The sequence below is a fragment of the Mus caroli genome, unplaced genomic scaffold (genome assembly GCF_978045245.1).
Source record: "Mus caroli unplaced genomic scaffold, Mus_caroli_1 scaffold_4, whole genome shotgun sequence".
Taxonomy (NCBI): Eukaryota; Metazoa; Chordata; class Mammalia; order Rodentia; family Muridae; genus Mus; species Mus caroli.
Window position 1 is genome coordinate 79597614 of NW_028227259.1, and position 13424 is coordinate 79611037.

Genomic DNA, 13424 nt, shown 5'->3' on the forward strand with positions numbered 1-13424 from the left:
GTGTATTTGGAATATCTAACAAAAGAAACTCAATTTCATGTAGGAACTGTATTTTTCCCTGTGGTGGAGGGAGAAAGGGGTCTCAACATGCTAGCCTGGCATTAAACTCCCTGTAGCTTCTTCAGTCTGAGCCTAAGCTCTGTTTTCTCAGCTCCCCAGTGCTAAGATCCAGGCAGGAGGCAACCATGTCCTAATGTCCGTAATCTCTCTTTACTGAGCAGGAACTCGGGGTCTTTATCGCTGACTTACTCCCCCATTCCTAAAAACTAACATTGTGAAATTATGCAGTCTCCTGGGTCAGTTCCTCAATGAGCTCTAGATGCCACCTCACTTAAGTTACTACATACTGGTCAAGGAGGGTGACTAAACCTGGGCTCAATTTGCTTTCTGTTTTTGTTTGCTTTGTTCTGGAGTTGTTTTGGTATCTTTCCTGACTAGCTGTCAGGACCTGCAATCTTTGTCCTTGGCTGACAGTTGTGAATAGCAGCCCTTTTTGTGGCTCCCAGTGGAATTCATGTGGAATTGGGACGGGGTGTGTGTGTGTAAGTTGTGTTCTGGGGTGGTGGTTGAAACTGGGAGAAGATGGAGAGTCTTCCAGGGACTCTGGTGCCCTAGGCATTCTTAGAGGCACGACTGGTTGAGCAAATTGGGAGTTGACGTCTCCAGATAGCTCAAACTCTTTAGGAGTTTCTTCAACACTGCCAAATAGTGCCTTTGTGCCTTCTGGAGCAAGGGGTGCCTAAGGACCTCTTGCCATGACAGTCCTTGTCTGTTTCTCCCAGTTCTCTGATGAAGGTCACCAGGCTCCCCAAGATTGAGCTAGATCCAACCCCTTTAGCATCCTTGCCCTCTTCCACTGGACAGTCCTGGGGATCTCAAGTTAAACGAAATCAGCTGCCAGCCCCAGGCAGGCGCGCCTACGCAAAATGTCAGAAATGCCAGATCGTCAGCTGCGCTCACTGGCAAGGACTGCGGTGACCATGGGTGTGGCCTACGCCTTGTGGTCCTACGTCTCCACCTTGAGCCCCACACCAGGGCCACACCTGCCAGGATCGGGGCGCGGCTCCAGCGCGCGGGCGCGCAGGGGACAGAAAGGGAAAGGCGGTGGCGGGGATGGAGAGGGGGAAGACTAAGAAAGAGAGTCAGAGGTTTTCTTCGAGCACTAGGGAAACAGCAGTAAAGGTAGAGAAGGAAAAAAAGAAGGACGTGGAAGTAAAAAGCAAGGAGAAGGGGAAAGAGAAGGAGAAGGAAGAGGAGAAAAAGAAGTCTGTGGAGCTGAAAAACAAGAAGGGGAAAGAGATAGGGAAAGGAGAAGAGAGGGGGAAGGAGGTAGGGCCGAAAACCAACCAAGGGAAAGAGAAAGAAGAGAAGAAAAAGAAGAATGTGGACCTGGAAATCAAAGAGAATGGGAAAGACAAGGGGAAGGAGGAAGAAAAAAATAAGAGTATGGACCTGAAAACCAAGGAGAATGGGAAAGACAAGGGGAAGGAGGAAGAGAAAAGGAAGATTGTGGACCTGAAAACCAAGGAGAACGGGAAAGACAAGGGGAAGGAGGAAGAGAAGAAAAGAAAGAGTGTGGACCTGAAAACCAAGGAGAACGGGAAAGACAAAGAGAAGGAAGAGGAGAAAAGAAAGAGTGCAGACCTGAAAACCAAGGAAACCGGAAAAGAGAAGGAAGAGGAGAAAAGAAAGAGTGCGGACCTGAAAACCAAGGAAACCGGAAAAGAGAAGGAAGAGGAGAAAAGAAAGAGTGCGGACCTGAAAACCAAGGAAACCGGAAAAGAGAAGGAAGAGGAGAAAAGAAAGAGTGCAGACCTGAAAACCAAGGAAACCGGAAAAGAGAAGGAAGAGGAGAAAAGAAAGAGTGCAGACCTGAAAACCAAGGAAACCGGAAAAGAGAAGGAAGAGGAGAAAAGAAAGAGTGCAGACCTGAAAACCAAGGAGAACGGGAAAGACAAAGAGAAGGAAGAGAAGAAAAGAAAGAGTGCAGACCTGAAAACCAAGGAAACCGGAAAAGAGAAGGAAGAGGAGAAAAGAAAGAGTGCGGACCTGAAAACCAAGGAAACCGGAAAAGAGAAGCAAGAGGAGAAAAGAAAGAGTGCGGACTTGAAAACCAAGGAAACCGGAAAAGAGAAGGAAGAGGAGAAAAGAAAGAGTGCAGACCTGAAAACCAAGGAAACCGGAAAAGAGAAGGAAGAGGAGAAAAGAAAGAGTGCGGACCTGAAAACCAAGGAAACCGGAAAAGAGAAGGAAGAGGAGAAAAGAAAGAGTGCGGACCTGAAAACCAAGGAAACCGGAAAAGAGAAGGAAGAGGAGAAAAGAAAGAGTGCGGACCTGAAAACCAAGGAAACCGGAAAAGAGAAGGAAGAGGAGAAAAGAAAGAGTGCAGACCTGAAAACCAAGGAAACCGGAAAAGAGAAGGAAGAGGAGAAAAGAAAGAGTGCAGACCTGAAAACCAAGGAAACCGGAAAAGAGAAGGAAGAGGAGAAAAGAAAGAGTGCGGACCTGAAAACCAAGGAGAATGGGAAAGACAAAGGGAAGGAGGAAGAGAAAAGGAAAAATGATGTGAAAGGCAAGGAGAACGGGACAGGGATGGAAGCCAAGAAGGAGCAAGGGACGGAGAAAGAGAAGGAACAGGTCACAGAACAGGTCAAGGAGAACACCAACACCTCCATTAAAACCCTGTACCCGCCGCCGGTAAGAGACCTGGGACCGGGACTTCCGAGGTCACAGCGGGCATCCAGACCCGCTGGCTCTGTTACGTCATCGTGGCCGAAGTACGCAGAGAATCGGGTCTTTTCCGAGGGCTTCTGTCTATGGATGGGGGGAAGTGCCAAGGTTCGAACACACCCCTCCTGTCCCCAACTTTACCCCTTCTTATGTCCCCGGGTCCTACCCCTCCTTGTCTAGGGTGGAGAAACCAGGAATCTTAATTGTCCTGATGAAATACAGAGACTGCCCCTGTCTCTGTCCCGCAGCGCTTCAGCGTGCGGACCACGTAAACAATGCCAAAACCAATATTGAACTCTCCTCCTCGAACTTACTGTGAATATATTCTTTGTTGGAAGAGATAGCGTTCTTGAAAACATGCATATTGAATAATACATGATGTGTTGGGGGCTCCCTGGTTCTTTCCCACGGGCGCTGTAGTTACTGTCTGCATGGCTTTCAGAAGGGAGGGTGGCAGGCTTAATTAGTCTCAGAACTCCAGGTCAGAACCTTAGTTGGTTTCTTGCCTCAGAGCTGCTTCCTGGTTCTCAACTATTTGAATTGTTGACAGGACTTGATCCCTTGTAAAATACAGACTCCACAGAAGCACAGATAATGAAAGAAATAACTATTGACAAAGAACAGTGATGTTCAGAATTAGATTTGAGTATTTACCTTCCAGGGTGTTTTTCACGGGGCCAGGCTTCTCACTTTGCCCTTCGGATGTGCCTGCCGCTGCCACTTCACCCAATGTGAGAAACTGCGTAGTTTCTAGTAGTTCTAGTAGTGGGCTGGGTTCGCGCCCTCCTAGGGGAGAATAAATTAGATTTTCTTCTAAACTCTTGATTTACAGTGTTTTGAGCTTTCTCTAGATGATAAACGTGAAGGATCCTATGGTTTGGTTTGGCTTGATTCTTAGAGCTACCATTAGCACCCAGAACTTAAGCGGTGAACTCTACCGCTGAGCCAGTCTGTATCGTCAGCTTAAAATATAAGCAAAATGTAAGCCTTGAGTGCAGAATTTCTAGGAAAGATAGGCCCGGGGATTAGGAGTAGGGGACAGTTTTTAATACAATATTTCCTAAAACTTTGGGTGTCCTTATTTTAGATATCACTAAGAAAAACTGCTTTGGCAGCAAAAGATGACCAACCAGAATAAAATATATCCTAATTTCAGTGATGGGGATGATCTTAGAATTGATGAAGTGTGACAGGGTAGCCTGGGTAGGACTTGTAGTGGAAATGGTAGGGGACACAATGCATGCCCTGCAGCCATTTCTTAGTGCCTCTATTACTTTAAAGTGTGCAGTTTTGAAATTTTTCAATGGCCTCGTCCATACCATAGTGTAGACTCAGAAAGGCACTGCAACACTTCGAATGGAAAAGGAGGTTAGGGCAGGGCTATGAAATACTCATGGAAATACCAATTCTTTAAGTCAGTGCGGTGCAACTGCTCAAGCACAAGGACCTGAATTTGGACCCCCAGCATCTACGTAAAACCTAAGCAACACACATACACACACACACATGTAACACACATGAACACACACATACACACACATATACCACATACACACACACACACACACACACATACACACACACACCACACACACATGTAACACACATGCACACACACATGCACATACATGCAACACAATGCAAACACACATACACATACACACACACACACAGGTTCAAACGAGTGCACCAGATAAACATAAATAATTTTTCTCCCAAAGAACAAAACCCAAATATATACTGTCTTTAAAATCTGAGGCCTTCATAGATCCTGCTTTCTACATAAGTCCTTAGTAGGCCATACCGTAAAACATCTTTCTTTCACTCAGATGTTTTTTCTTTTTTTTTTTTTTTTTTCTTAACAGATGAGAGTGGTTTCAGTGCCAGCACTAGAGGGAATTAAGGCTGCTCTGGGCTAAAAAGTGAGACCCAAGAAAACAAAAAATTCAACAGACAAAAGAGATGGGCTAGGATTCTAATGCTATTTTAGATCACCTTTGAACCAGATGGGGGACTTATCTTTACTCCTCAGAGGCAGAGGCAGGTAGATCTGTGAGTTCAAAGCCAGCCTTATCTACACAATGAGTTCCAAGTCCTGTAGCCTTAGCCTTCCTGCTTAATCATGATACTTCTATTAAAAATATGAGAGAGTTGGGTGGTGGTGGCACAAGCCTTTAAGACCAGCACCTCAGGCAGAGGCAGACAGATCTCTGTGAGTTTGAGGCCAGCCAGGTCTACAAAATGAGTTCCAGGACAGCCAAAGCGGTTACACAGAAAAACCCTGTCCTAGAAACAAACAAACAAAAGCATAAGGGAGGAACTTTGTCCTAATATTTTGTAGCCAGTTTATCCAACTGCTAAGACAAAAAAAAGAAGAAAAATGTATGGAAATTGGTCTGGGATCCATAGACCTATGGAACTGCACAGGACATACATTCTAAGATGCGAGTGTGTGTGTGTGTGTGTGTGTGTGTGTGTGTGTTTGTGTGTGTATTGATAGACTAATAAAGAATTGGACAATAGAAAAGATACAGGAGAGTAATATCACAAAAGCCATAGCCTGGGTTTAGACTGGTTAGCAATTCTACTGGTATAGGGTCCTAATACAGCAAGGCACACTCTGTCAGGAGCCAGCTAAAACACAGTCCCGATTGGCATGGGTTTACTGGTGTACCTTTTATTTCACAGGTAGAAAATAAGCAGATCCTAGTACTAGGTCTGGATGGAGCAGGAAAGACCAGTGTCCTCCACTTGCTGGCTTCCAACAGAGTCCAGCACAGCACAGCTCCTACCCAAGGTTTAAATGCAGTTCACATCAACTCTGAAGATAGGCAAATGGAGTTCCTGGAGAGTAAGTTCTGCTTCTCATCAGCATGCATCTTCAGCTGGAAGCCTCGGTCCCTGCTGAGGGGGTGATCTTGCAGGATGTGACACTGGGCGGGATTCTCCTGCACTTAGGGATGATGTGTAGTTGAATACTCCGGTGCCAGTGGGGTGGGGTGGGGTAGTTTTCTGCTGTCTCCATTTTCTCCCTTTGTAGTGCTGGCAACAAAAGGGGCTTAGAGGAAGCCTTTAGGACACCCGCCTGTATCTCCTGTAATCATCCTTCCTCGTCCCTCACTGTTACAGATACTCAGCGGTCTAAAGCAAGTCCATGTGCATCATCAGGGATGAAATTGGAGGCAGTCCCAAACCTCTTCTAGTTAGCTAGCAGTCCTAGATCCTGTGTGGCAATACTGTCCCACCTCACTAATAACCCAGAGTCAGGTCATGCCTCTTCCCCTTATACTTTACTCCCCCCCCCCACAAGACTTCAATTGTCCTCATGGCCCTAAATACCATCTAGAGACACCCAGATTTATCTAAACAGCCCAAGCATGCCCAGATGTCTTCTGCCGCCCCCTCCTTGCTGGACATGCCTGTGAGTTTATGTGATGGCTTCTTCCTCTCTGCAGTTGGTGGCAGTGAGCCATTCCGTTCCTACTGGGAGATGTACCTCCCCAAGGGGTGGCTGCTGATCTTTGTGGTAGATTCAGCTGATCACAAACGATTACCTGAAGCCAAGAAATACCTTCATCAGCTAATTAATCCAAATCCAGGGCTCCCTCTCGTTGTGTTTGCCAACAAACAGGTAAGAACCTGTGCAAATCTGGCTTTGTGGCTCAGTGGCACGGCACCTTGCCTGGCTTTCAGGACTCTCCTCCAAAACGATGTGAATGTAGCCCACACTCAATAGCTTCATTATTAACTCAGAAATGCCTGGCTTTAATAGGTAGATATACAACAATACACTCTGTATTCAATCTCCTGTACAAATAAGTCTCCTTTTTTTGTATCTGTATTAGATCTCCTGGAATATACACTACTTCAATAGAAAGACAATTTATTCATCTTGTGTCCTTCACACCCTTGAGTTGCTTATCTGTTGACCCATAGAGGAATGGAAGGAATTGAACCATGTGCAATGAACATAGTTCAACAAACCAATATTGATTGCTGCTTGAATTCAACACAATAATTGAGCGGCTTCTATGTATAAAAAAAAAAGAGTCTTCTTTTAGCTCAGTTACACTTAAACTGAATTTATTTGATGCATGCATTAAAAGCAATAAACACCCAAGGGGAAACTTGAAACTTGTGCCCTGTTCTTAGGAGTGTAGGCTATTAAGGGAAAAAAATTGAATTTGTTTGCTGTAGCAAGTCTCCTTCATTTGTATATGCCCCAAAGTAATAAAATCAGAGAGCCAATCTATTTTTATACATCTGTGGTCATGGCAGCATTATTGTTATTCCAACAGCCATGGGTTAGAAGTTATCAGTGTCTATCTGCTGATGAATACATAACAAATCGTGGTGTCTCCATACAGCCCATTCCTTTAACTTTCAGAGGGAAGGGAGTTCTACTGCATGCAACCACACAGAGGAAAGTGCATATACTATCCTCAGTGAATAAGCTAGCCATTCTGCTTATCCAGAGTCAGCAAATCTGTCGAGTTCCCAAGTGGAACTGTGGCTGTCAAGGACTGAAGGAGGGAGGAAGGTGGAGTTAGCTTAGTATAGATAGAGCTTTAGTTTATCGAGATAAAGAGTTTGGGGAATTTTTGATAGTAATGGTTTAAAACACTAAAATGGTAAATCTTCTACTATGACTATTTCTTCTTCTTCTTCTTCTTCTTCTTCTTCTTCTTCTTCTTCTTCTTCTTCTTCTTCTTTTTCTTCTTCTTCTACTACTACTACTATTTCTTCCTCCTCCTCCTCCTCCTCCTCTTCCTCCTCCTCCTTCAACAACTACTACTACTATTACTACTACTACTTCTACTACTCACACACACACACACACACACACACACACACACACACACACACTCACACCCTTTAGATATTCAAACACTGAACACTAAAACTCTTCTCTCAGTTGCTATGTTTGTCAATCAAGGAGAGCTCAGTTGCCTGCCTTTTCCCTGTGTCTTCTATGGGTGGGATGTTGTTCACAGAAGTAAAATAGGTACTTATGATCGATGCTCTCCCCTACATTAGCAGGAACCTGGACTGATGTACAGGATAGAGGCTGGTTCAGCACATTCTGACATACTGCTGGCATTTGAAAAAGAAGGGTTGATAATTGATTTTTCATTTTTAAGTGAAGTATCTGAAAGCTTCAAAGACTCAGGGCCTAAAAAATATAGTTCAAAGATAGTGGATATGCTCAGCATGTGCGAGGTCCTGGGTCCAATCCCGACCAGTGGAGGAGGAAACTGCAAAGGCTTAGAAGCTCCAGTACATCCTTTGAGCTGTGTAGCACTCTGCCGAAAGGACTGTACTCTGGCCATTCTCTTGTTGCTGCCCATTTTTAGTACTCCCAGCTGTTTACTGTTAAGAGTGTTGCTATGAGCTCTCGGATGAGTGTGCCCTTATACATGAGGACACGCATTTCTCAACTGTGCATACCTTGAAGTGCTGGGGTTTCGGATTTGCAAATAGTTTTATTAGAGATTCCTAAATTGCATGAGTTGGTTTTTCGACCAGGATGCAAGTAGCTCCGTACCCTCATCAAAACTCACTGCTGTAACTGTTCCTTTTGCCACTGTGATGAGGCTGACGTTGTTTTTCATTATCCTTATTTATTTTTAAGGTGTTTGTTACTGGTTGAGTTCTATCTACATCTCTGGATTTCCTATTTCCTCTTATGTCCCCTCTGACTCTTCCTAGTGGTACTAGGAATCAAACCCAAGTTCTTTTGTACACTAAGTATATTGCTTACCAGTAAGCTGGACATGAAGCCTCTCTCTTTCCTTATTTGAAACATAAGGGTACTTTAATATCTTTTGCAAAAAATCCATGTGTTGGTTATATGCATCACTAACATTTTCTCCAGTATCTCAGCGGTTATCATTTTTCTTTGCTTATGGTTTATATTTTTAAATTGGAGATTGCACCCCTCCCCACCTCTATTTGAGAAAGGGTCTCTCTATATAGTTCTGTTTATGAAGAAACACTATGGAGACCAGGCTGGCCTCAAACTCAGATCTGACTGCATCTGCTTCCTAAGTATTGGGATTAAAGGTGTGTGCCACATGCCCAGCAGAGATTCCCATTTTTTTAAATATTTAATTTGTGTGTGTGTGTGTGTTAGTTATGAAGATACGATTACACCCACAAGCCTCCATATATTCCACAAATTTAATATACAATTTTTGGTCAGAGTAAATAGTGATAGCAACAAAGAACTCACAGTGACAAGTGCTAAAATTGAAAAATCTGATATGGGCAAAACTTAATTGGTGAGTATGGTTTAATAGCATGTGCCTATAAATCCAACACTTGGAAGGCTCCTTGAAAAAACAAAACAAACAAATAAAACAATGAATTAAATGAAATAAAAAAATTTAAAGTCACCCTCCCCCAAACACTTGCATAATTCTGACAAGAACGTTTTTATTCATACCATCACTGGGGTTATAATAAAATCCCAGTGTTGTTTGTTTTAAGATGGTAGAGTCCTTTAGAATAAGGAACGCGTATTTGTATTCCAAAAGAGTACAGACTAACCAATGTCTTCTGTTCTTTTTCTGTCCTGGGAGAAGGATCTCGAAGCGGCTTATCACATTACAGATATCCACGATGCTTTGGCTCTGTCTGAAGTGGGGAACGACAGAAAGTTGTTCTTGTTTGGAACTCAGGTGACCAAGAATGGTTCAGAGATACCCTCCACCATGCAAGATGCCAAAGACCTAATTACACATCTGGCCACAGATATGTAGAAGAGACTAGGACCCGCCGGCCCATTGCTCGGCTCCCATCCACCTACCACCAGAGGGGCTGAAAGACAGGCTCAGCCAAAACTTTCCACTTTCAATAAAAAATAAGCCATGGTTATTCTCGCAATGCAGAGTGTCTATGCAGAGAACGCTAGCCAATTCACTAGGATTTTGTTCTGTTTAGTCTTTAGAGTTGTAACTTTAAAATTTTTAAATTATTTGGAGAGAAATGCAGATTTGTGCCGAGAGTGAACCCTGGGCCTCAGACATGTTAAGCATGCCATCTACCCCGGGGCTAAGGGTTTTACTCAAAAGTAAAGAATGTATTGGCAAGCCTTCATCCTACCCGTGGCTTCTCTTTATGTTTTGTGTGTACGTTCTTGTGTGTACACGTGAGGTCAGAAGATGATTATAAGTGTCCTTTCTCAGGAACCGTAAGGCTTATATGCTAGGGTTTTTGTTGTTGTTGTTGTTGTTGGGGTTTTTTTTGTTGTTGTTTTTTGGGGGTTTTGTTTTTGTTTGTTTGTTTGTTTGTTTTGGGGGGGAGTTGTTTTGTTCTGTCTTGTTTTTTGCAGTTTCCAGGGATCAAACCCACATAGACAGGCTTATACAGCAAAGACTTCACTGACTTCTCCCCTACCCCCCCCCACGTGTGCTTTATCAATAGCAATACATTTAGTAAAACATTTAAACGTTTTTTGAATAAAAATGCAGATATCTTTCCTTTAAGTGTCCCCTTAACACTGAAGGACAGACGTGCTGGATAAGAATAGTGAAGATGAGTGCTCCCAGCTTAACTGAATGCAGGAGGAGACAAGAACCCTGATACACCAGATGAGACACAGGGTAGAAATGTGTTTTTAAGACAGGCTTTCTTCACAAGATTTGTTTTGTCTTTCTTTCTTCTTTTTTTTTTTAAGTTTATTTATTTATTTTAAGATTTATTTATTTTATATATATGGGTACACTGTAGCTGTACAGATGGTTGTGAGCCTTCATGTGGTTGTTGGGAATTGAATTAGGACCTCTGCTCACTCCGATTGGCCCCACTTGCTCTGGCCAACCCCTCTTGCTCCGGTCCAAAGATTTATTATTACAATTAAGTACACTTTCGCTGTCTTCAGACACACCAGAAGAGGGTGTCAGATTTCACTACTGGTGGCTGTGAGCCACCATGTGGTTGCTGGGATTTGAACTCAGGACCTTCAAAAGAGCAGTCAGTGATCTTACCCGCTAAGCCATCTCTCCAGCCCCTTGTTTTGTCTTTTGAGACAAGGCCTTACAGTGTATCCTGCAATCCCCCTGCCTCAGCCTCCTGGGCACTGTGTATGTATGCCACCATAAAGGGCGTTAGGATTCTTCTGTTGCTGTTTTGTTTTGTTTGTTTTTAAGATTTATGTATTTCGTGTCTATGAGTGCTCTGCTTGCATTCACACCTACAGGCCAGAAGAGGGCACTGAGTCCTATAAAAGACAGTTGTGAGCCACCATGTGGTTCCTGGGAATGGAACTCAGAACCTCTGAAAGAGCAGCCAGTGCTCTTAACCACTGAGCCATCTGTTCAGCTCCATTGGGGATATTTTGTACAAGCAATTAACTATACCGAACTGGATACAGTAAGTCCAATTTGCAACTATAATGCTTTGCTTTAATTCACTAACATGTATATATTCGGAGAGAGAATTTGGCCCATATGTCCTTTTAAAATTAGGAAACCCTGGCAAAATAACCAAATATGGCGAAGATGACAGCCCTGCTCACAGCACATAGCAGCCTCTGCCATGCTTAAGTTACAATAACATGGTTTAACTGAGGTGTATGTCTTACTGTGGTGAAATACTAAGGCATGAGGCCATGTGGAAAGGAAAGGGTTCATTTCATCTTACATTTTAGCCCGTCGTCCAGGGAAGTTAGGGCAGGAACTGAAGCAGGAACCTGGAGGCAGAAGCTGATGCAGAGGCCATGGAGGGAGGGGTGCTGCTTACTGGCTTGCTCCCCATAGCTTGCTCAGCCTGCTTTCTTATACAACTCAAGACCACTTGCCTGGGGGGGGGGGAGACGCCCACAATGCATTGCGTCCTCCCGTGTCAATCATCAATCAAGAAAATGCATCTCAGTCTCTCCTGCAGGCCAGTGTGATGGAAACAGTTTCTTAGTTGAGGTTCTCTCTTCCCAAATGACTCCAGCTTGTATCACATTGGCGCAAAACTAGCCAGCACAGCCGGGCGGTGGTGGCACACGCCTTCAATCCCAGCACTTGGGAGGCAGAGGCAGGCGGATTTCTGAGTTCGAGGCCAGCCTGGTCTACAAAGTGAGCTCCAGGACAGCTAGGGCTACACAGAGAAACTCTGTCTCGGAAAAACAAACAAAAAACAAGCAAACAAAACCTAGCCAGCACACATATGTATACAGACATCACATTCTTCCTCTGAGAACTGAGTTCTTCCTCAAACTCAACACCATAGCATCGTGCTTAGCAGTGTCCTATCATACGCATCACTCGGACAAGAAAACGTCAAAGAAGCTGGAACGTCCATTGATTCTCAGGATTACTGGAAACCTGGGATTTTAGATTCTGTCCCAAGTCCCTCCATGAATGGACCCATGGACACATTCCTTAAACACCCTGGTTTTCTCCCTTTGAAAAGATTGTCTCATATGAAGACCCCCTTCCAGCTCACACTCAGATGCTATATGCTTTATCTTAGGACATATAAACCATTGGGTGCCTTTAACAGAGGTGAGAGCAATTTGGAGGTTTTATCACATTCTGATCTTAAGTTCTAGATTTTGTTAACAAGGGATGTGGCTTGCTGGAGATTGTCCTCTGGGGAACAGCTATTGAGAGACAACATGACTCTCTTTCCTCGATGCTGAAATTGAATAAAGAGCTCTGCACTGGAGACATCTTAAGCTAGTGACATAGACACATGTCACAAGAGCTCTAGGGGAAATGAAACTCACCCAAGCTACTGTGTTGTCAAAGGGGCTGCCTGGCTGGTCATTTTCCCATCATGCCCCACTAGGGGGTGTTTATTTCCTTGGAGAACTTGGTATCATTGCCAGCCTTTCAAGCTTAGAAAATACAGGTTCAGTTAAAACACCAAGAGGTGCATGCAGTTTTGCTTATTCCCTTTGTAAACATTTATTGAGCACCTCTGAAGTGCTAGAACTTTGTTTGAAACAGTGGAACTCTAACATTTGTCTATACCAGAAAAGGGGGCTTAGCAGTCAGCTTAGGAAGTTCATCATACTGAGGAATGCATATTAGGGGTGTGTGTGTGTGTGTGTGTGTGTGTGAGAGAGAGAGAGAGAGAGAGAGAGAGAGAGAGAGAGAGAGAGAGAGCGAGCTCCATATGTGCACAGTGGCAGGCATACATACACATACAACAGATATACAAAAATGTAATAAAATCTTTAGGGATGCTCAAAAGTGTACTGTATATGTGTACCTAGTTTCTGAAGAGTCCAGGAGAGGATGCCACCACGTGGCACCACGTGTGAGCCATCACGTGGGTTCTCTGCAAGAGCAGCAAGTGGTCTTCAAAAAAAAAAAAAACTTTCAAGCATATGTGTGATGCCTGGGTGTATTATGGTATGTACATCACACGTATGCAGGAGCATGCAGAGGTCAGAAGTAGTGTTAGACTCCCTGGAAATGCAGTCTTTTTTTTTTTTTTTCGAGACAAGGTTTCTCTGTGTAGCCCTGGCTGTGCTGGAACTCACTCTGTAGACCAGGCTGGCTTCGAACTCAGAAATCCGCCTGCCTCTGCCTCCTGAATGCTGGAATTAAAGGCGTGCACCACCACGCCTGGCTCAATAAACACTCTTAAGCACTTAGCCATCTTTCCAGAGCTGTAAGGGATCTTAATAGCTAGCTCATCTACTCCAGCCCCCCAAAATGTTAATTCAATTTTTAAAAAATGAGTTTTAATGC

At 44.0% G+C, this 13424-nt stretch overlaps 1 protein-coding gene across 4 annotated transcripts; it reads left to right on the plus strand.

The window, feature by feature from the left end:
- Nucleotides 1–1070: 1070 nt before the first annotated feature.
- Arl9 (ARF like GTPase 9) lies at nucleotides 1071–9608 on the plus strand. Of its 4 annotated transcripts, XM_085836781.1 has the most exons (5): nucleotides 2703–2838; nucleotides 3392–3461; nucleotides 5419–5581; nucleotides 6186–6361; nucleotides 9315–9608. In XM_085836781.1, exons 3-5 carry the CDS (start codon nucleotides 5566–5568, stop codon nucleotides 9489–9491), a joined length of 369 nt encoding a protein of 122 aa, XP_085692907.1. In that variant the 5' UTR covers nucleotides 2703–2838; nucleotides 3392–3461; nucleotides 5419–5565; the 3' UTR covers nucleotides 9492–9608. The 4 variants fall into 4 exon arrangements, with proteins under 4 accessions (XP_085692904.1, XP_085692905.1, XP_085692906.1 ...); XM_085836778.1 differs by lacking the exon at nucleotides 3392–3461 and having other exon boundaries at nucleotides 1071–2838; XM_085836779.1 differs by lacking the exons at nucleotides 2703–2838; nucleotides 3392–3461 and adding an exon at nucleotides 1071–2697.
- The last annotated feature ends 3816 nt before the right edge of the window (nucleotides 9609–13424 follow it).

What these genes read in the sequence shown, in the direction of transcription:
- Arl9 (XM_085836778.1), top strand. Translation starts at nt 1,114, where the DNA reads ATGGAGAGGGGGAAGACTAAGAAAGAGAGTCAGAGGTTTTCTTCGAGC. An exon ending in GGATGGGGGGAAGTGCCAAG is followed by an intron (nt 2,839 to 5,418) that starts GTTCGAACACAC and finishes TTTATTTCACAG; the next exon opens with GTAGAAAATAAGCAGATCCT. An exon ending in GCAAATGGAGTTCCTGGAGA is followed by an intron (nt 5,582 to 6,185) that starts GTAAGTTCTGCT and finishes TCCTCTCTGCAG; the next exon opens with TTGGTGGCAGTGAGCCATTC.